The 22,142-nt window shown below is 50.2% G+C and overlaps 7 protein-coding genes across 7 annotated transcripts; 3 read left to right on the forward strand and 4 right to left on the reverse strand.

The window, feature by feature from the left end:
• Positions 1 to 10: 10 nt before the first annotated feature.
• F5B22DRAFT_599312 (Alpha/Beta hydrolase protein) lies at positions 11 to 1,729 on the forward strand. Its single transcript, XM_047974451.1, has one exon. It carries the CDS (start codon positions 397 to 399, stop codon positions 1,585 to 1,587), a length of 1,191 nt encoding a protein of 396 aa, XP_047832577.1. The 5' UTR covers positions 11 to 396; the 3' UTR covers positions 1,588 to 1,729.
• Positions 1,730 to 4,041, forward strand: F5B22DRAFT_599314 (uncharacterized protein). The gene has a single exon (XM_047974452.1). It carries the CDS (start codon positions 2,003 to 2,005, stop codon positions 3,668 to 3,670), a length of 1,668 nt encoding a protein of 555 aa, XP_047832578.1. The 5' UTR covers positions 1,730 to 2,002; the 3' UTR covers positions 3,671 to 4,041.
• Positions 4,042 to 4,632: 591 nt separating this feature from the next.
• Positions 4,633 to 11,236, reverse strand: F5B22DRAFT_653967 (uncharacterized protein; the record flags this gene model as incomplete). Its single annotated transcript, XM_047979762.1, has 2 exons — positions 10,731 to 11,236; positions 4,633 to 10,642 (listed from the first exon to the last, which is right to left on the reverse strand). Exons 1-2 carry the CDS (start codon positions 10,811 to 10,813, stop codon positions 4,633 to 4,635), a joined length of 6,093 nt encoding a protein of 2,030 aa, XP_047832579.1. The 5' UTR covers positions 10,814 to 11,236.
• A 684-nt stretch (positions 11,237 to 11,920) lies between these two features.
• On the reverse strand, positions 11,921 to 13,549 carry F5B22DRAFT_653969 (putative YHM1; the record flags this gene model as incomplete). Its single annotated transcript, XM_047979763.1, has 8 exons — positions 11,921 to 12,335; positions 12,399 to 12,653; positions 12,704 to 12,881; positions 12,933 to 13,066; positions 13,124 to 13,237; positions 13,303 to 13,344; positions 13,395 to 13,432; positions 13,489 to 13,549. The coding sequence occupies 8 exons, from the start codon at positions 13,547 to 13,549 to the stop codon at positions 12,252 to 12,254; spliced, it is 906 nt and encodes a 301-aa protein (XP_047832580.1). The 3' UTR covers positions 11,921 to 12,251.
• A 452-nt stretch (positions 13,550 to 14,001) lies between these two features.
• F5B22DRAFT_599320 (RNA polymerase III subunit RPC82) lies at positions 14,002 to 16,959 on the reverse strand. Its single transcript, XM_047974453.1, has 4 exons — positions 16,664 to 16,959; positions 16,519 to 16,581; positions 15,613 to 16,449; positions 14,002 to 15,553 (listed from the first exon to the last, which is right to left on the reverse strand). The coding sequence occupies exons 1-4, from the start codon at positions 16,670 to 16,672 to the stop codon at positions 14,402 to 14,404; spliced, it is 2,061 nt and encodes a 686-aa protein (XP_047832581.1). The 5' UTR covers positions 16,673 to 16,959; the 3' UTR covers positions 14,002 to 14,401.
• Positions 16,960 to 18,453: 1,494 nt separating this feature from the next.
• Positions 18,454 to 20,355, forward strand: F5B22DRAFT_599321 (ubiquinol-cytochrome C reductase complex CORE protein 2 precursor). The gene is made up of 4 exons (XM_047974454.1): positions 18,454 to 18,829; positions 18,890 to 19,064; positions 19,119 to 19,963; positions 20,021 to 20,355. The coding sequence occupies exons 1-4, from the start codon at positions 18,563 to 18,565 to the stop codon at positions 20,114 to 20,116; spliced, it is 1,383 nt and encodes a 460-aa protein (XP_047832582.1). The 5' UTR covers positions 18,454 to 18,562; the 3' UTR covers positions 20,117 to 20,355.
• Positions 20,356 to 20,603: 248 nt separating this feature from the next.
• Positions 20,604 to 21,581, reverse strand: F5B22DRAFT_653975 (UbiA prenyltransferase family-domain-containing protein; the record flags this gene model as incomplete). The annotated part of the gene is made up of 2 exons (XM_047979764.1): positions 20,604 to 21,491; positions 21,576 to 21,581. The coding sequence occupies 2 exons, from the start codon at positions 21,579 to 21,581 to the stop codon at positions 20,604 to 20,606; spliced, it is 894 nt and encodes a 297-aa protein (XP_047832583.1).
• Positions 21,582 to 22,142: the final 561 nt, after the last annotated feature.

Raw genomic sequence — 22,142 nt, forward strand, 5'->3', positions numbered from 1 at the left:
CTTGATCAGCCATATTTTGACCGGCACCGTTTTTTTTTTACGTGGGAGATAAGGGGGCCCTTAACGAGACTTAGTATATCTCATGACTGGAGCTTTTCTGTGCTGCCCTTGACAGACCCTGATACGCTATAAGGGAAGTAAGGGAGTTGGAGCCATTATTGGGAAAAGCTGTATCTGTAATACCGTTTTATTTGAGAAGTGTATACACCGGTACCGAGACATACTTACTAGACGAGCTTGGAAGGTCAGCCTTGGTCAGCCTTGAATTGCTGTTGGTATGTTGTTTGCAGATGTGGGTGTGGGTTCTACTCAGGTATATCCGCCCAGCTCAAGAATCCCCCTAATCTCAGCAGATCCTGGCTTTACAAACACTATATACATAATACAGCTGAAGCGATGGTGGCCCTATTGACTTCTTTACGGTCGACATTTTACGGCTTACTTGCCTCTACAGGATTGTACGCGCTATTCATTGGTCTACTCACCATTCCGGTGTTACAGGATCAGGTCATTTATCTCAACCGCGTAACTCTGACCTGGTTTCAAGACGTTAATATACCAGAGCAATGGGGCTTTCTTCGGAATCAAGTTTCACCCTTTTTTCTGAAGACTCCTGACGGAGAGTCGCTTCATGCTTGGCACATTCTACCGCTCGGATTGTACCAGCAACATCAGACGGCCTTAACCGACGAACCTCATGGATTGGCGTCGGATATCAAGGAGAGGATTAGCTTCAAGCTGCTTCGCGATGATCCCTCCTCTCTTCTGGTGCTGTACTTCCACGGCGCTGCGGGAACCCTAGGGTCGGGTTGGAGACCGCCGAGCTACCGGGCCATGTCAGCCGGTGCACCATACCGTATACATACATTGGCCATAGACTATCGCGGCTTCGGAGCCAGCAGCGGCAGTCCTTCGGAGGAAGGCCTGCTGACTGATGCTATCACGCTTGCTGAGTGGGCGATGAAAGAAGCCGGGATCCCACCTTCACGTATCGTGATATTCGCACAATCCCTGGGCACAGCTGTCTCGCTATCGCTTATTCATCACATGGCCACACGACCAGAGCCAGTCCTGTTCTCTGGCGTCGTCTTAGTGGCCCCGTTTGCCGACGTTGAGTCCTTGACAGCCACGTACCGCATAGCGGGAACGATACCACTCCTTGACCCCGTTGCTAGGTTTCCTCGTCTTCTATGCTGGCTCAATACGTTTATCAAAACCAAATGGCCAAGTAAGAGCAAGCTGGCGGATTTCATCCGGCGATGCGAGGATATGGATCAAGGATTCTCTGGGTACGATATTACCATGATTCACGCCGAGGACGACTACAATATTCCATGGTCGCATAGCGAACAGCTTTTCTGGCATGCTGTCAATGCGTCAATGCCACGAGGAATTACTTTCGAAGACTTGGAAGAGGAGAAGATTGCCTCCAGAGTGAACAATAACGCTGGAGGCTGGGCGGTTGAACGAAGGACGAGCAGGGGCGTCATTCGAGAGGAGATCATGAAATATGGCCTTCATGATAGGATAATGTCGTATCCAGTGGTCAGCTTAGCTGTGATGCGGGCGTTTCACACTTTACGGTAGATGATAGATGGACTCTGTGTTAGAGGAATGTTGACAACTAGCAATGTCAAGCATAGATGGGCATAAACTTAATACATGTAGATATAGAATTAGCACTCAACGTCTGCGGTCGAATAATATTCTGAGATAAAGCGATTTATGCCCAATAGTAACATGCCACTGGTAAATAGAAAGTAAATCGGCAACTACTCTCTTGTTCTCATCCTTTGAATTAATTTGAACTAAGAACAACAAGGTTCATCTGGTCGAAAGTAGCGTGTGGGGTCCTCGAAGCAAAGGAGCTCAAGCTACTCCAGAAAATGCTTGCCCCACATACGGCAGCTCGAGATAGCATCCATTCTTCATTTTTCGATGCATCGAACTTTTCGGATCCGATCACGACGTGCAACGACGACAGCAGCTCTCTAATGACACCATGAAAGCTGCGAGATCATCTTTCACATGTCTGCAGTGCCGGCTGGCTCGGCCGAAAGCGACAAGACTGACACCGCTTCCCCGCTCAACCACCCGACTCTACTCCGACCCCAGCTCTACCCCCAGCGACGAAGCTAGTCAGAAACAACTACACCAACGGCCGACCATAGCGCCACGGGCGAACATTGATATCAAGCACATCCGCCAGAATCCCGAGCTGTACGAGAAGAATTGTCTCGAGCGCAACTACAAGATCCAAGCCACCTACCCCTCGCGCATCAATGCGCTTTTCAACCAATGGCAAGCCCGCCAGAAAGATGGCCGTAGCTTGCGCGAGCGCGGCAACGCCCTGCGCCGACAGATCGCCAACCCGGCCACCATACAGCACGAGGACGAGGCAGATAATGGCGGCGCCGTAGGATCAAATCGAGGCGGATCGCAAGAATCACATCTGCTTGGTGAAGGACCTAGGAGAGATGTGAGGACAATGACGAAAGACGAGCTCTTGGAGGAGGCCCGCCTCGTCAAACAAGGCCTGTCAGCCATAGAAGAGGACGAAGCCCGCCTGACATCCGAGATGTCAGACCTTGCCCTCGCTATTCCGAATCTGACTTCTGAAGGCACGCCGCGGGGCGAGGAGCCAGAAGTACTCAGCTACATCAACGAGCCTCACCCCTTTCAGTCCGCCTCCCCATCATCAGACCGCATCTGGCACTCACACGTACATATCGGCTCCGAGCTCGGCATCCTCGACTTCGCGGGCGCAGCGACAACGTCCGGATGGGGATGGTACTACCTTCTTGACGAAGGCGCCCAGCTAGAGCAGGCCTTAATCTCCTACGCACTCGCGAGCATGACGCGGATACCAGGCTGGCGACAAGTGGCGCCCCCGAGCATCGTATACAGCCACATCGCCGCGGCCTGCGGTTTCCAGCCGCGCGACCAGAACGGGGAGACACAAGTCTACGCACTAGCACAGTCCGCCTCGGACGTAGCCCGCGGCAAGCCGGAGCTCAGCCTCGCCGGCACAGCCGAGATCCCGCTCGCAGGCATGCGCGCCGACAGCGTCTTCGAAGCCGCTGAGCTCCCGTCGAAACGCGTAGGCGTATCCCGCTGCTACCGCGCCGAGGCCGGTGCCCGCGGCGCCGACACGAAAGGCCTGTACCGCGTGCACGAGTTCACAAAAGTCGAGCTCTTCGCCTGGACGGCGCCCACGGAGGCAGCCACGCAAGACGTCTTCGACGAAATGGTCGACGCGCAGACCGAGATCCTCGCCTCGCTAGGCCTACACTGCCGCGTGCTCGAAATGCCCACGGCCGACCTCGGCGCCTCGGCGACGCGCAAGATCGACATCGAGGCGTTCTTCCCGTCGCGCGCGGCGCAGGGCCTGAACGACGGCTGGGGCGAGGTCACGAGCGCCAGCGTCTGCACGGACTACCAGACCCGCCGGCTCGCGACGCGGCTGCGCAGCGCAGGTTCGGGATCCGGGGGCAAATTGGCGTATCCGTATACCGTCAACGGCACCGCGCTGGCGGTCCCCCGCGTTCTCGCCGCGATTCTCGAGAATGGCTGGGACGAGGCGCAGATGGCCGTTACCATCCCCGAGTGCTTGCGGCCGTGGATGGACGGCAAGGAGAAGATCGAGATGAAGACGCCGAGATTGAGTTAGATGGGTTGAAAAGCTTATGTGCTCTATTCTATTCTTGCCGGGCGATGGATAGGTACACACACGGAGGATGAAAAGTGTGATTCGTGTAAGAGTATCGTGTGGACGGAGGGAGGATCATGCATAGCTAGGTAGGTTGCCTGGCGATGGGATACTAAGGTGGGGGAAGGACGGGAGTATACTACTCTGCATTGCCGAATTGCTTCAGTCAGTCGACGAAGGAGCTAACCTACGAGCTTGTATTATAGTCTGTATCTGTATATAAACTACTCTACATACCTACCTACCTACCTCATCAATCAACCAACCAATCAATCAATCAATAATCTCATAATCACAAAAGCATCAAGACATCACAACCACAACTTCAAACCATTACACTAGTCACTTAATTTCTATGCTCATAGATCAAATCAGCAAGACGGTGAAGAAAGGTCGTTCATTAAACTCGTAATTGGTATGTATGTACTATAATATCGACAAGACAAGACAAACAACAACAACAAGGTGTGTTGTGTGTGGCAGATAGATAGATGAAAAGGGGTCTTCATCATCGATCTGCGTAGCTATCTACCTACTACTCCCTTCCTCCCTCTCTCAATTCCATGAGCCTCGCTACACTCCCTCTTCTCCAGTTCCTTCCCCCGAAACTTTATGAATCCAGACAGACACGATATCACATGACAAGCTCGAAGGCAACGAGAAACGCAAGAGAGAAACGGCAAGGGATTTGCAAAAAAGCACCCATCAAGGTCAACAACAACCAGTCAATGAATTAAAAACAATTCAAACCCCCTATGCGCCGTATCCATTGCATTGCATTGCATTCCACCTTTCCTAGAAACCAAACCAACGATCAACCATCCCAATCACCCGTAATCAAGTCAAATCAGTTTGACCCAAGATCGCAAAGTCCCCCCAAAAAAGAAAAAAGAAAAGAAATTTTATAGTTTGAGAGACCATCATCACGTAGCGTGAACAAGAACCTCTGGCTCGCCAGCAATACTCTCGCTATCAGCGACGCTCTCGGACACAACGCTGTCGTCGCCGACGCTGATGCCGCTGCCCTCAGAAGAGTACTGCTCGTCGTCCTCGTCGCTATATGCGCTTTCCGTCTCCGTGCCTGTGATGACCGTGGTGCCGAGGCTTGTGCGACGAAGTGTTTCGCCGGATTCGCTTGAGTCTTCTTCTCCTTCTTCACCATCACTTGCGGGATCTTCGTCCTCCTCGCCGACGGGGGTGGGTATGTCAATGTCCACAGGTGTGATGTTTCTGTCTTGAGAGCCTATAGGTTCGCGGCCTTCCTCGTCGGCTTCGCGGACCGAGTCTACGTTTTCTTTGTTGAGCTCGCCGTAACCTTTCCCGGCGCCTGCTCGTTCGTGGGCCCAACTCCTCTTTCGTATGCCAGGAGCCGCTGTGTTGCGCACGCTTTGACTCCTGGCGAGTCCACCAGTGGGCGTGTTGTTGGTAATCTGACTGAGGCTTAGAATGCGACGGCTTGCGCCCGCCGGGTTCGGAGCAATGAGGCTTGCACGATTGCTATTGACAGCCATGTTGACGGCAGCGCGGGACTTAGCGGGCTGTTTGGCACCTGCCTTGGGGAGCTCGCTACCTCCCAAGCTCGAGCGGGCGACGCGCTTTCGGCTCATAGCCTCCTGACCCTTGGCGCTAGATTTGGTCATCAGTAGAGCTCGAGAGTGGTCGAGGACACCCTCGAGGATCCTGCGTTCCAAGCCTTCGGCGCGCACGTCCATAGCGTGCAGCTCTTCCCGGCGTAGGTGGAGTGCAGTCTCGAGAGATGAAACATCGGCCGTGAGGCGAGTCTTCTGTCGATTAAGGAATTCTTGTTCTGTTCGTAGGGCGAGTATGCTATCTCGAAGCTGTGCCTCTTCGTCCCTGAGTATGGCCAGGTTGGCCGAGACGTGTTCTTGTTCTGCCCTTTGGCATTCAAGAGAGATCGTGGTCTCCCGGAGCGTCTTCTCGCGATCTTCGTATTCATTTTCAATTCGTTGTTTTTGTGAAGACAGGAATTCGTTGATATCGGCGGCTGTCTGTACAACTTGCTGATGCACTTTGTCTAAAGTACTGAGTTGGGCATAGGCCTTGCCAGCTGCATGAGTGTGGTCCACAAGCTTGTCTAATTTTGAGTGTACCTCGACATTCATGTTGTCGATTTTTGTGCGTACTAGCGTATCGTCGTACTTCTCAGGAGGTGGTGGTAGCAATTCTTTAAGCGGCGGTGGCTTGGCGTCATCAATGTATCGTTGGATATCAGTTACCGAGACCTTAGAGTGTTCATAGTGTTGTCCAACGATGAGAAGGACATCTTTGACGGCTTCAAGAATCTTGGGTTGGTAATCAGAAACGTGGCCTTGCAGACCTTCCACCATACCAAGGGCTTCCTTGAGTTTATCACGCGTCATTTCGTGCTCAGACTTGCCTTCAGCGTGGTTGTCTTCGGCTTTACTGTAAAGCATCTCGACCTTTTCAAAGACTGTCTTTGAAGCAACTTCCATTTTCTCTAATGAGTCGGTGACGGTAGAGCCAAGAGTGTCAACGAGTACTTTGAGCTCCTCTGTGACAGCCTTGGTGCCGACAACTGCGGCTTCCATCTCGACATCCCGAGCCTCTCCGGCCTTTGTCCGATCTTCAATCACTAATTGGAAATCCTCGTATTTTGTAAGCAGTGCCCCTATCTTCTCGTCAAATTTCTCATTGAGCTGATCGGTAGCTTCTTTAAGCTTCTCGTCTGTGTCGAGCTTGGCGCCTACTACGCCGTTTTTGGAGTCCTCAAACTCCGTCTTCATCAGCTCAAACATCTCCTTGAGGTCACTTCCAACGCTGGCATTCTGGTTAATGGTTTCGCCAAGACCTTCCAGCATCCGACCCAAGGTCTCCATGCCAGTACCACCGGATTCGAGCCTCTCCTTGGCCATAGCCTGGAAGTCTTCCAAGAAGGCTTTGACTTCGGCAACCCTTTCATTGACAGTGACGACTTCAGCCTGCCTATTCGCCAAAGCAGTAGAGTTGGCCTCCTCTTGAGCAGTGTTGTGGTCTTTGATTTCTCTGACGATTTCCTCGACGATTTTGAGATCGTCTTTGGACGGTAGCACTGTAGTATTGTGATCCTTGATCTCCTTCACAACATCTTCGACAAGCTTTAGTTCGTCCTTTGTCGGCAAAACTTCGACGTTGTGATCTTTGATATTCCTCACAACATCTTCGACGGCCTTCAGGTCCTCTTTTGAGGGCAGCTCTGTGGTGTTGTGTTCCTTAATCTCTCGTACGACCTCTTCGACTTTGTTCAGGTCATCTTTCGTCGGGAGCTCGGCCAGATCAGTGCTAGACATCTTCTCAACAAGGGCTTTAACGTCTGCAACTGCTAGGGCCATGGCGTCGACATCGGTCTTAGTAACCTTTTCAGGGTCTTCAAGAGACTTCTCAGCACGTGCCTTCATCTCATCAAGAGCTGCTGTAGCTTGCGTTACGAGAGACTCGATAGTAACGAGGTCTGCCTTGCGAGTGACTGTCTCTAACTCAGTGGTGATGGACCCTAAGGAGTCCTTTGTCTCTAGGACTAGAGCCTCCACGGCGTCAACATGATCTTTTCTGACCGCTTGCTCGCCGTCGATGAGATCATCCAACCTAGATTTGGTATTACGGAGGATAGTTTCGATGGCTTGTACATCTTCTTTAGTGGCCGCATCTTCCAGGTTGACGGGAGTCTCGTTGCCCTCTCCCCTATCCTTGGTTGATACGTTTGCCAGCCCTGCCATTGACTCCTGCATGCTCCGAAGGGTCTCTTCCATTTGATTTAGGTCCTCCTTAGACACGCCGTTTCGAAGCATCTCTTCCATGTTGTTGAGATCCTCTTTAGAGAGACCATGTTGGAGCCTCTCCTCCATTTCATTGAGGTCTTCCTTGGACACCCCATTCCGAAGCCTTTCTTCCATTTCATTCAGGTCCTCTTTGGATAGACCATTCAGAAGCATCTTTTCCATTGCAGCCAAGGCCTCTTTTGACAGCCCACCTTCAGAGGCAGGAGGCGCTGAGGGCCGTGCTACTTCCATGGTATCCATCTTGATCCGTAAGTCAGTCATTAGTTCTTCAAGGTTCTTGATGTCACCATGCTTGACTAGGTCGGCCGGGATGAGCTCCATGGACTGCGGGTTGGCCGCTATAATGGCTTTGTCATTGTCGCCATTGCCTCGGAGAGTCTCGATATCAGAACGGACGTCATCCAGACCCGACTTCAAAGCATCGAGGATCTCGTCATTTGCTGTGAAATCAACTGGCTTGTTGTTCATCTTTTCAATACAGGTTCGCATCTCAGTAAAGCCCTCATGTAGGGCGTCCATGATGTCTGTAGTGCCCGCATGGGGACGAAGAAGGTCACTGCGAACCCGGTCAAGACCATCACGGATGGCTTCGAGGGCTTCTCTGTTGTCGGTAGGTGGTGGTACATGGGGAACAAGAGACGAGTTCACAGCGTCTCTAAGCGATTCTATCTCTTGTTTCACCAGGTCTCTGGAATTATCTGATGTTTTGGTAACCATGTCAGTAAGCTCGTCGCGGAAACTATCAAAACTGCTGACAAGCTCTGCCATGAGTTCTTCTTGCGGAATGGCGCCGTTGTTCTCGGAAACTTTGCCGGCGTATTCTTCAATCTGGGTCCGTAATGATGCAAAACCTTCTTTGGTTGCTACCAAGACGTCCTCATTATTTTGTCCACTCGCTGCGAGACGCTGCTTGGCTTCCTCAGCAGCTCCTTTAAACTCATCTTGCATGTACTGCATGATATCCTGAAGCCTCTCCATTATCTCAGAACTTCCTGTGTCATGAGGTACTAGAGCAGTAATTTGGTGGGGTAAGTTGAAATCATTGAGGCCTTCCTTGACGGCGTAACGCACATCTTCGCGTGTGAGCTCATTCCCAGTGGCGGAGGGAGCAACAGGGAATTCAAACTCCTCTAGACACTCCCTGACGGCGTCCAGCACCTCATCGCGAGAGAGAGTCTCGGGCGTTTCGATCTTTGGGGGTACAAAATGCTTCATCCCTTCTACAACTGCTTGGAAGACCTCGTCTCTAGTCGCAGTCTCTGGGAATTCTGGTTGCGGGGCATATTCTTGGAGACCTTCTTTAATACAAGCCAGAACTTCGTCGCGTTCTAAGCCAAGCTGTTGTATTTCAATCTCAGGCTTATAGTTCTCCCAAGCATCTTTGACTGCATTAAGAACATCATCGCGACTCAGCTGTGGATCTTTGCTTTCTTGAGAGTCACTGATGGCTGTCCTCATAGCATTGTATATCTCCTGGTAGTCAACCAGTGACTTTTCGGACTCGGTTGATTCACGCCGATGCTCCCGAAGCCGTTGCTGCATGTAAAGCTTCATCTGCTCCAAGCTTTCTTCAACAATTCTCGCGAGCTCGGCCCTACTATTCGTCGTCTCGCTTTTACTGTGAGAAGTCTTGCCACCGGATTCCTCAAGCTTGCGGCCGAGCTCTCTACCCATGCCAAGGACTTCGCCGCGCAATTCGCGGACAAGTGCTTTGACCTCGGCTGTGAGACCGCCGCCCTGGGCAACGCTATCTTTCACGGAATGAATAACTTTGATGAGATCCTCGTTGAGGACGTCATTTGAACGTGAAGGAGCGGAAGCACGTCGGCCGTCTTTGTCGATTATAAAACGTTCAACTCTATGGGTTATGGCTCCACTGTGCGAATTCAATGCTGAGCCCTCACTACCACTGTCGAAGCTGAGGCTCCTCGAGCTATTGGCCGCAGGAGGGATTGTCGCGTGTTCCTGCCTCATGGCCTTGACATCGCTAAGGAGTTCTTCGACTTTATTTGCGGAAGCCATACCTACAAGCCTCTCCGCAAGTTCCGATAAACGATCAAGCATCATATCTTGGCCATCTTTTGTTCCCATTTCCCTGATGATCTTTTCTAACAACGCCATCGTGGCAGGAGTCTCGCTGCCAACTAGAGATGGCGTACTTAGAATTGACTCTCTATCGAGAGATGCAGCAAAGCTGTTTGGTGACGGTATACGAGGAAGCGCATACGGGCGGGCGTTTTTCATTACGGGAGAGGTGTTGAAAGCTTTATTGTCAAGGTAAAGGCCGCCATTATATGTGTCGCGGTGATGTTTAGTTGGATCCACATTGGAAGACAGCTCGCGCAAAGTCTTCCGGATATCCTCGTCTCTTGCATGTGTAGCCTCTTTGAGGCTCATTAGATCCGTCGCATTATCTCGACTTCTCCTGCTAAGCGCTGACATCTCCTTTTGCAGTGCAGTAGCTATGTTGGTAAGGGTTAATAATTGGTTTGAAAGCTGTTCGTGAGATGCTGGGGTCTTGGGTTGTGGTGTTGCATTATTTGTGACATTGGCAAGCGGTGACTCGATTTCACGAGCCGGTGGGGTCGACATGCTTTGTAAAGCCAACATAGTTGCAGACTGTGGCGGTGTGTTTTCGCCGAGTATGCTCTGTTGCGGCCATCGCGATGTAGGCCGCATGGCGGGCGTCAAGTGTGAAGGTATTGAGATGGAACTAATGGTAGATGGGTCTTTCTCAACGGACTTTGTCTCTTTCTCGGGCTCTCTTCCCCGCACCGGAGTCTCTGGTCTCTCTGGTCTAGGTTGTCTTTCTTTCTCGGGCGAGCCTCTAGGTGTAGTATTTGCCGAGTCACGGCCAGCCTCGATCATAAGACTGAGGTCGCGAACGCTTCCAGGCTGCATGGATTGCATTCGCTTGTGGGGGCTTGTTCGTTGGACGAGCCCTCGTTCTGGTGAGAAGTCGGTGTTGCGCTTGTGAATGACGGGGACAAGAGCATTCTCTCGTGCCTTCTCATTCAGCGCGGCGTGGGCATTCTGTATCAACAATGACGTGCCGCTTCGCGACGTGCCGACACTGGGTGATTGTGGGTTCAAGGGTAGTGGTGGAGGAGCACGATCGGGATCAGAGCTATCCCACCTGTATATTTGAGTCAGTCGACGAAGAAGTGACATGTCTGCGACAGCTACGTGTTGGTCGGTTGCATGATGGGGATGTCTAGACTTACATTGGCACAAGAGCGCTTGATGAAGCAGAATGTTGATGTCTTAGATGCCTGTCAGGCGGCGTCTCGCGCTCGAATGTCGGCATCTCAGAAAAAAAACAAAGTCTAATGGATACAGACTGTTCGGCGACGCGCGAGTACTGGCATGCAAATGTCTGGGAAGCAAATCAAGCTGTTGTGTTTTTAATGCGTATATATTCGAATAGTTGACTCAGCCGCCTGGGCAAGGGACTGACTGATTGATGACTGACGGTCTCAATCAAACAACAACAACAGCAACAACAGCCCGAAAAAAAAAATGATGATATTGATCTTTGGTAGACTTGGATGGAAGTGGAGGGAGCCGGGTGTGGTTGGCAAAAGCGTATATATGAGTGCTACACTGTAATGGCGGTTGATGATGTGCGATGGCTCGATGGGCCTCGATTGGCGGCAAGCGGGCCCTGTCAACTATCGCTGTTGCCCAAAATGGACAAACAAAAACGAAGGATCGCCCAATGCCAGCAGCCGAAGCTCTGCTGCAACGTCACAAGTCCGCTGGCCGGGCAACCGCAGCTCGGACCACCATCTCACACCATATCCAACCGCTGTCCAGCTTCGTAAGGTTGTCTATCACAGAGCTATCACTGCAGCCAAGACTCTATAGCCGAGTGTCCGCTATCGGTGATTGGGCAATTGATGCCCCTCTCCTAGGTATCCACTGATGCGCTCTGCTATCGGATAGGGCCGCTGCTGGTGATACCATGCCCAAGGTAGATGTGTAAATAATCAATGCCATTGTACCTATATCTCCCGATGCTGCCCAACCATATTTGATTGATAGACTGAGTCATTATCATTGTTTCGTACGAGTGACGTCTTCATACAGTACCTACTGACGGTAGGAGGAATCAAATTGTTCGAGAACTTCACTATATTGAGGTGGGTAGATAGATAGATAGCTGTCTAGTACACACGTAAAGTCAATTAGGTACATGAAATCAAGGCCGTGCCTTTTCCCTCAATGCGTAGTATAACAGGAACATTGGAATTACGTGATATTTTTCAGATATGCATTGAAACCTAGGTAGGTAGATGTAAGCACCTGTTGTGATACGTGCATGATCAAGCGGTGCTGGCAACATCACCATCAGAGTGGACGTTGTTACATGCCAGGTAAGATGGGTGCAAAGGGGCTAACTAAAAGACCGACATTTGCATCCCTCATCAGCAGAAGACACTCCTCTTTTCATTAGACCTTCATGGAACAGCATTTGCGATTGACATCTCTCTATTATAGCTATGAGTCGAGTGCTTCTTCATCATCTCTAGACTAGATAGGGAGACCTGTACAGCCAAATCTCTAATCGAGGCCCTTGAGAGGACATTTCCTGGAAAACGCCGGCTTTACCTATTATATACATGATTCTTTCTATATTCCTCATACCCTGACATTTTTATATTGTACAATTGCAGATTGAGCCGCATTTCGCCCCCTCTCCCTTCATGTCTCATTCAACCCGTTTTTTCATATCCTAATATCAATTATTTCAACATGTTGTCGAAAGCGGGGATAAGGGTCTGGGCGAGCCAGAATGAAAAGACGAGCTTAGGCCCTGTCATGAGCAACTACACGGTGAATCATTAGTAACTGTGGCATGAGGGACATCACATATGTGGTTGTTGACCTACCTTGGGTACCAATCCCTTGAAGAAACTGGAGAAGCCTTCATTTTTCGCCATGTTAGACAGAATCCGCATTCCACTCTCGGGGTTCTCGAAGTTCTTGTTTTGAATACGGGTCTTGATAACGTCTAGCGGGGCAGAGACAATAAGAGACGCCGAGGCACCGGCGATGGAGGCGACGAAGTTCTGGAACCAAGATGCCTTGTTATAGTCGCTGAGGGCGAAAAGATATTCTTTGGTAAACGCCGAACCACCGAAAAGCTACATCGCATTAGAAATGAACTGCTTCACTAATGACGAGGCACACGTACCGCAAAGGAGCCAGGCGCATTTCGTGCAGCTGTCCATCCCCATCCTCTGTACAGGCCGAATCCCTCGTCGGCAATAATCTTAAAGATTCCACGGCCGCGGAACGCCTCGGGGTTTGTTTGACGCTTGATCTTGAGGACATCGAGCGGTAGTAGGACGATCTCACCAATACCGATCAAACTGAAAAAGGTCAGTGACGAATGTGATCACTAGCGCATATAGATGATTTACCTTCCAGCTGTTGAGTGCATGATGGCCTTCCCCGTCTTCTTGCCGAATGCGCTCTCGAAGTCCTTGCCATAGTGGGTAGCTAGCCAGTCGCGCGCAATCGGCTGACCACCATACTTGTAGACTCTTTGCGAGACCTGGCGTTCTTGTTAGCTATGCAATGTGACATCCGTCCAAATATATTCAAGCCCTACCTTGTACCCGGCAGCATATCCGAGACCAGGGAACAAAGAGAAGAATTTCCGTGCGAACGGCGCAGAGGCCATATCTTTAAAGATGACCGAGTTCAATTCCGTGGAGCTTGCGATCTTAACAAAATTTAGTAACTTTTCTTCGAGTTTGAGATGTTCGAGACAATTTTGATTTCCCATACCCTTGTTTGGTTGCTCATCAGGCGCTTCGCAATTGTGTCGACCTTGGACCATGTTAGTCAACGGTTTCCCCTCGAAGTTCGTCGTGACGCACAGGATGGAAGACGGCCAATTCGGCAATACCGGCAGAAGCTATTGCTCAGATTAGAATATGTTGAATTTGGATGAGTCTCGACTACGGCACATACCCGAACCCGCGAATCGAGCGACGTTCGACTCCTTCTCCTTGCCAGATACCATAGGCGCCATTGTCGTTGGGTTTGTTCGGAGATGGGTGATTTTTTGGTGGGGAGTTAGTCAATCTACAAAATCCGAAGGTTTGCAACTCTCGAATGAACAACGGCAATACCAAATACACACAGGCTCGGCCAACAAAGTATTGGGCAGGAGGGAGAACGAACGAGGGCGGGTTCGGGGTCAATAGGATAATTGCGAAGCAAAAATTCAACGCGTTGGGGGGGCTTCTACAATAATTTTACCCAAAGTTGCGATTGCGCACCAGCGAAATCGCAGCTAGCAGGGAGGGCTAGTGTAGCTCGCCAGTCGCGGCACACGCCTAGACCAATCAGGCCGGGAGGATAAGTGAGAGCAACAGCCTGAACTTTTTCAATGCCCCACATGGACACTGGAAGCACCCAACGTTGCCCGTACATAGGTAGCAATAAACCAGCTCCAGTAGGTAGTTCATGAAACAACTGTAGTGGTCTTTTAAGAAACAGTATGATAGCATTTCATACAGGTACTACTATAGTATGGAAGACGTTATTTGATCGAGTAAGTGCAGAGCGAGCTATAAACACACACCACGGCGAACCGGATTGTCTCGTGGGAAACAAGATAGGTCGATAGGTGCCTAGGTAATGTGAAGGTATCATACAAGCAGCAAATCTTTCACCAGCCCGAAACCCCAGGCTAGGTATTCCATGAAAAGAAACTATTCCTCCGCCGTGGCCTGCGACTGCAACAGGCTGCAAAGTAGAAAGCAGTCGTAGTAGCAGCCATCTACTAGGTAATGATACATAGGAGATCAGACAATGTCTGATCAATCATTCAAGCCCAACGCCGCCATGCAATGCAATGCAAATATTATTCCTTCTTCGCTCAGAAGTCTTGAAAGATTGAAACAAGATCGTCGAGTCTCGATACCTGGCTGAAGAGCTTCTTCTCCATGTCGACTAATTCCAGGTATTCGTTGTAAACGTCACCTCTGAGCATCTGTTCCTCGTTGCCTTGAACGTCCTTGCGTTCGGTAAGCGAAACTACGTGCCTCTTGTTATAGCGCTCCACCTCGAGCCGCTCCAAGCAACGCACCATGGATTTGTACCCATTGTCTAGGACCCGTCTCAGCGTTCTAGCCTCGTCAAAGAACCAGAAAAACATGGTTCGATTAGCCGCGCGATTGTTGTCACGAGGCACCTCTTGCACCTCTAGAAAGCCTGCCATTTCCATCTCCGCCATCTTCACATGCACATCCGGTTTTCTCATGAGTGCCATGGCCGGGAGAGTCTTGTCGTCAAGTTTGCCTTTCTCTCGGAGTATTCGGGTGAGCCTGAGACCCTGACGTCCAAAGTTATCCTCTATCATCGTATCTAGTTCGACATATCGCAATTGCTGGATAAGGGGGCCAAAATCAACTGTCCATTCGTTGTGCCCACAATGACGGACGAATTGTTGCTTGGCTTCAGCGAGTATGAGTAGATGCTGCCGCATTTGGTAGATTTGCTCGACACGAGACGAAGGGCCCTCTCCAGAATAGTCGCCGCCAGATTTGGTGCCATTATGTGCAGTCCAACCACCATTCCCATTCACTTGAGTCTTGGGGCGCTCTCCTGTTGGGTCATAATCCTCATCATCAGAGCCTATGATCTCGTCCCCAGCATCGAGATCGCCTTGGAGATGTGCGCCCTGGGCTTGAGGCGGGTATTTTCGAATCTTTTCCGCAAACCGTATATCAATGTCCTCTTCCGACGCAGTCCCAATGCCAGTGGCTACGTCCACCTCGGGGGATAAATGGTCGAAAACCTCTTCGGTAGTAACGCGAACGCCCGTAAAATAGGTTTCTTCCTCTTCTTCCGTCATGATAGTATGTTGGTCGTGTTGACATCTGTACACCTTTTTGCACAAAGAAGCCAATAATGCTGCGTAAACTTGAGCTGTGATCTCCCCAACAAAATCCTCGGCGTGTTCGGTGAGCTTTTGGTTTCGAAGCTCTACTAAACATTTGTCGAAATTTAGTCGAACGACAGTGTTAGGCTATGAAGCAGATAATCAGACAAGAGCACCTCAGCTAATGAAAACTCCGCAAAGCTTACCTCGTCTCGCAATATCGAGCCCCCACTGTCGCCAGCGAATCCGTTGGACATCCCTCCGTTCGCAAGCTTTCGGCGTTTGATATTACTTGGCTCGTACATGGCGCTTTCTTGAAGTTTCCTCTTCGTCATTGAACGTTCCGCCCCGATCGCCTTGATTTGCGATTTGACCATGGCATCAAACTCAGAAATTACTTTGGCACCTCGAACACCGTTCGGAAATTCTTGTGCGCATTCCTGCTCAATGCTTGCTTTAAGATCCTGGGGAGATTGGAACATCGTGCTTGACACGGTCTCAATGACTCCAGCAGCAATAAGTTGTGCCAGCGTATCGTAGATCTCGTCAGCCTGGATGGGGTTTTCATTGTCCGCTGCGCCGTGCGTCACCCCATTTCCATTGACATGGTGTGAGTCATCGTGGAAAGGATCATCGACGTTGCCATTCTCAAATTCGTGGTCGGAGACAGGATCATGACCGCGGGCATCATTCCCATTGACTGTTGCCTTTTTGCGACCATGTTTAAGTCTATGATATCGGACGAGTTCGGTTATTTCAACATTGCCCAGTATCAAGATGTCGTTGACCAGATTTCGCGCTGTAACTCCGTAGTTTCGGCCAATAACATCAAGAGTCTTTCCAACTCGGACGAGATGATAGGCTGCTTGAGGGTTTGCTTCGTAAGTAGTCACAGCGGTTTCGCGGTCGGTTTGGTAGAAGACGAGATTGTGTTGTATAACAAGGGCAAGGCCATGTCGAACTTGCTTCGGATTCAGCGAGGTATGAAGTGACAGATCCCTTACGTTTGATCGACCCCTCGCTAGAAGAGCTGCAGTTATACGCTGCAATGCACCAAATTGTAAGCGCAAAAGTTGGGTCTAGTGCTTCAAGCAAACGCACGGGAGACGTACCGAGGGAAGCTGGCCGTAAAGCTCATTTACAAGCAGCGTGCAGAGGTCTGCAGCATTTCTTGTCTGCAGAGCCATGGCGCAGGAAAAAATCAGTATAGTTCTCGCAGATTGCGTCGCGTAGCTAAGCATTCACTAGGGGACTCACCACCAACATGACGACTAGGCAAACGGTTGGTCGTGCGACGATGGATTTCGGGTTGGATGCGCGCGCGCGCCGACTGAGGGGAAGGCTTCTAGAGATCCTCTCACTATCTCTAGAGCAGCCACGATTGCTACCGTGACTTCATTGATAGTCGGGGTGTCTGGTGAATGCTGAATTGGTCACAACGTGTGCCAAGATGAGGGTTTTAAGAAAGAGAGGAAGAAGAAGAAGACGTAGGATTGAAGCAATAGGTATCAATTTAATCTTCAAGCTAACAAGACAAGTCGGATCTTTTTTTTTCTTGAGGGCGGGGAACGTATTGGTTAGCTGCCTCTACTACCTACCTTAAAAGCCGTCCCCCACCAAGCTATATGGCTGGGGGATGGTGCATAACCTAAAGTGGTAGGTACGTTTTTAATTTAAAGCATTGACTTTGCATCACTCACTCACTTATACTTCGCTATAGATATATGATGGTCCTACCTACTCTGTTTTACCTCGGGCGCCGAGGTATCTGATCCTGCCTGTGAATCATTCCGGTGCTCTTTGTCTCTATGAGTTTAGATGTACCAGTCCCGCTGTTGGCTGTAGGATGAAATGATATACCGGTAGGTAGGCACTTCTACAGGTCAATCCTCGAAGCCGAGGTGCAGCATCAAAAATTGCTACTCATACTAGCGCGATCACGATTCAGTGTCTAAGACACGCCCATCTATACAGTATATGGGCAAGCCATCGCTGCGTCGTCTTCTCATCCCTATCGTCTTAGACTCGTGGTTTAGAAATGCTACACCTAGCTCTCAAAAGGCAGTAGCGTATATGTATCGATGCCGGGTGAGTCATGGTTAATCGTATCGGGAGAGACAGCACTAAGCCCTGGTTAAAAGATCCATGGATGTGTTAAACATCCTAGGTAGAGCTTTCGTCATGCTCACAGTGTATAAGCGCACACATCAGTTCATAGGGAATAGCTATTATAGTTAACACAGACCAGTTTCTCTATAACTCTCTGTTGCATGATATTTCCCTTAAGCTCGGGAAACGAGGTCAGCTAAACCTTTGGATGAAAGCTGGCTGGTGGTGTCCTAGGGGGAAGTACTGACTTTGCTGTTTTTCGGCCTTGCTTTGATTAGCCTCATTAGCGGTACGAAGCACAGCATCCCTACCTAAGTAGTAACAGAATGATCCCAGGAGCGCCATGAATAGGTATTCCAACAGTTAAATCTGTTAGTGGAGACTTCCGGGTAGATGCTGATCAACTTGGGTCAAACTTGGGTTTTAAAAGATATCAGATCTGTACAGTCTCAGCTACCTGATTGAACAGTCACAACTTTCGCATATAAGTTGCGTAAGAAACTTGGCTAATAGCAGTTGCATCGTAAGTGCTCACAGCCAACAATATTGACAGGTTGAAACATCCAATCATCAAGTCTACCGAAGACTATAGACATCAGCGCTTTGAGTCTTGCAAGAACCTGCTCCGCCGTTATATACCCGCCATGTCTTGTAGAACCCAAAATAGGCAACTAGCTCGAGAATGATAAACGACAACAACTACGTGTTGAGGAATGTAGATACTTCTTAAACTGAAGGGAAAGCGATGCGTAGGCAGGATAAAGCTTCGGATTGGATGATCCAGTACGATGCCTTACCGGGTGGACGGCGCTGTTTTATGGTTCGAGGTCAGCTTCTGCAATGCCGGGCCTCCTATTGGCCCAAAAGGCTGGCTTAGGTGCAAGCTTCCGCCCACCCAACGTCGCTGCCAGCTTGGGGGGTGGCCCGTTGCCGAAAATCTACCGGAATTGAGCATCTTTTTGCTCCTGCAAGCCTTCGCCTCTGACCGAAGAAAGCGTTGTCGTCCGACTCCAATTGCCAACCCGTGCCCGGCAAATCACCCTCATCATGCTCTCTAGAACGGCTCTTTCTAGGGGCGCCCAGCTCGCCGCCCGCAGGCAAGGCGGCTCGCAGCTCCGGACCTATGCCGCTGCAAGCTCCTCCTCCTCTGTCCCGACCTCCTTCGCCTACGAGACATCCGATATTGCTGGCATCAAGGTTGCTACCCGGGACTCTCGCGGCCCGACCACCAAGCTTGCTATTGTCGCCAAAGCCGGAACTAGATACGAGCCTGCTCCTGGTCTCACTGTTGGTCTCGAGGAGTTTGCTTTCAAGGTGAGCTAGTCTGACGCCTGCAGGCTCCAGAGTTGAGCTAATTACATGCAACCGTCATAGAACACCGCATCGCGAACCGCACTGCGCATCGTCCGAGAGACCGAACTCCTAGGAGGCCAATTGGCTGCATTCCACACCCGAGAAGCCCTGGTTATCCAGGCCAGTTTCCTGCGCGAAGATATCCCCTACTTCACCGAATTGCTCGGCGAAGTCATTTCTCAGACAAAGTACACCAGTGAGTATCCCTTGGGTGGTTGAGGTGGCCAGCTTTACTTATTCCTACATTTAGCCTACGAGTTCCAGGAGGATGTCGAGAGGATTCTGCACCTGAAGCAGGCTAAGCTTGCTCTCGACGTGTCAGCCCTCGCCCTCGATGCCGCCCACTCGGTCGCCTTCCACACTGGTCTGGGTGCTTCTCTGTACCCTTCGCCGTCTACTCCTCTCAAGGGTTACCTTGACGAAAACGCGATTGCCGACTACGCCGGCGCCGTCTACAACAAGTCAAACATTGCCCTCATTGGTGATGGTGCTACACCACAGGCCTTACACAACTGGACCGAACAGTTCTTCAAAAACATCCCTTCGTCTTCGACAAGCAGCGTGACACTCAACTCCAAGGCTTCAACCTACTACGGTGGTGAGCAACGTACTTCCCACACTGGAGGCAACTCTCTGGTTCTCGCCTTCCCTGGCTCCAGCTTCGGCACCTTCAAGCCCGAGATCGCGGTTCTTACCGCGTTGCTCGGAGGACAGCCTAACGTAAAGTGGTCACCTGGATTCACCATCCTGTCGAAGGCTACTGCGGGTGTTCCCGGCCTCAGCGCTTCTGCTACTAACCTTACTTACTCAGATGCTGGCCTTCTCGCTATTCAAATCAACGGTGGTGCCAAGGCTGTCGGTAAGACGGCGCAAGAAGCAGTCAATGCTTTGAAGAGCATCGCCTCCGGCTCAGTTGCCAAGGAGGACCTAACCAAGGCGATAGCGAAGGCCAAGTTCAATGCTCTGGACGCCAGCCAGTCCGGCGTCGCAACACTCCTCTCGGCTGGTTCCGGTATCGTGCAGACTGGCAAGCCTTTCCAGGTTGTCGAGACCGTTGAGTCGATTAACAGTGTCACAGCTGAGAAGCTACAGAGCGTAAGTCGTTTCCCTAATTTCTTAGCTACTAGCATTTTACTAATTTCCATTTATCAGGCTGCCAAGGCTCTTCTTGATGGTAAGGCTACGGTTACTGCGGTTGGTGATCTACATGTATTACCCTACGCTGAGGAGCTTGGTCTAAAGGTATAGATACTGGGGCAGTGGAATAAAATTGTACCAACAGATCAGTAGAGTTGAGTCTATCTTGTGCATATAGTCAACACCCTTTATTAGAGTTCCTTTTATTGTTGCCTATCTTCCAGCAGAGAGCCTAATGTGAGACAAATACACCACTAGCAGTATTGCTTGTATGTGATGGGAAACAATCAATTGTGTTGCCCCCATGATTATTCCTATAGTAATAAATTACAGGAGAAGCAGAGTTAAGATATGTGATTTGTCCTATAGCCGACAACGTTGCCAACCGCAAAAACTCCTACTCACTGCCACGTACTAGGTCAAAGTGGACCGTAGAGGGTAGGTCGCGATGTTTGGTGAGATACGCTTTCGAAAAGGGTTTAGGAACGCTGTTTGTCATGCTGTCGTTCAAAGCTGAGTACGTGGTGAGAGCATTGAACTTGGCATACGCAGGTACGTGAGGTGATATGTGATTAATCATGCTGAAAATACGCTTTACTTACACACTTTCACCACCCAACAGTGGTGAGATGAACACGACAGTTACCCATAAACACCATAGTCGCAACCCAAGCTCATTGGAGAATTGGCTTTTCCCAAGCAAGAGCACGGCACTCATGATTGATGAAATTCCAAGGGGAGCTGTCGCATAAGGAAGAGACACGCCCCAGAACGCCGGACAGACCACCGACCAGAAAATAGCGACAATAGCCACGCTCCAACGCGTCCAGCCTTCACCATAAATTAAGGCTGCAGTTTGTCGCTTCCGAGCCTTGTCCCCATCCTTATCAGCAAGATCCTGAACGTGAACGGTGGTCGAGATCATAGCCGCGACCAGTATCAACCAGTCTCTTAGCACATTGCCGTCGTCAGTGGCACCCTCTAAAAGGACACAGACTGCCCCCCACCCAAAGCAAGCCAGACCAGCCCCGTTAAGCACGTTTCTCATCAACGGCCCAGTACTATTACCGTCTAGATCATTATACAGCCAAATTAATGTCATGAGCGTAGTACTTGGAAGAAAGCTCTTGAGGAAGATGCTAAGTGCCAGTGCTGCCACAACCGCAACTCGGGTGATATTTCTAGCCTCCGTCACAGTGAGACGTCGCGCCGGTAGGGGACGCCATGGTCTGTTGATGGTATCTTCCACGATTGAGCTGCTTAGGCTCTGATTTGATATGTCTTCCACGAGCAGATGCAACCATAACCAGACCAACATGTATGGCATCCGGTAAGCAATATCCCCAAGGCTAAATCCATACAGCAGGGGCGAGTTTGACCTCGAAACGACCAACGATAGAGCAAAAACACTTTGGGGAAGTATGACGGTCTTGAAGTCGCTCCTCGTGAATAGGAACAACGTAGTAAGATGGTACGGAAGTGAACGCTGTGAAATAAGGTGTTAGTAATGTACAACTTGTACCAGGAAGGAAAATATCAATATACGCCTCTTAGCTTTGAAAATGCTTACCCTCATTATTGGCTCAGGCATTAAAACATGAATACCAGAGCCTCTACCAGTGGTGCTTTGAATTGCCCGAATATTGTAAGCTGTAATCTCAGAGAGCCTCGAGTTACCGCTTATACTTGGAAAGAAGATCGACCGCCTTGTGAGATAGTATTGAAGGATGCGTAATATATATAGCCCAACAACAATTGTCGGTAGAATATGAGTAAAATATATATGTAGCCAGCGATAATTGTTAGTAGAGATATGCATCAATACCAGTGCATACGAGAACTTTGGGAGCTCTAAGGTGTCATTACTATACTATTGCGCTCTCCCAAGGTCGAAAATAGCAAACCGAGCACTCGCCGTCACATGTAGTATGACATGCAGACATCCTGCCGGGTCCTTACTCTATCTAGATGGCTTGATTTCAATATGCATCTCCGTGTTTGCATAATCCTCCTATTCTCAAATCTGATTCCGAACAATCATCCATCGTGTAACCACCAGTGAGACATTATGCATGTACTTCGGAAAGAAGGGTATAGATGAGACAAACTCAACGTCTCTCTCACAGCCAATATTCCC

This window comes from Xylaria bambusicola (genome assembly GCF_022495145.1).
Source record: "Xylaria bambusicola strain CBS 139988 unplaced genomic scaffold F5B22scaffold_12, whole genome shotgun sequence".
Lineage (NCBI taxonomy): Eukaryota > Fungi > Ascomycota > Sordariomycetes > Xylariales > Xylariaceae > Xylaria > Xylaria bambusicola.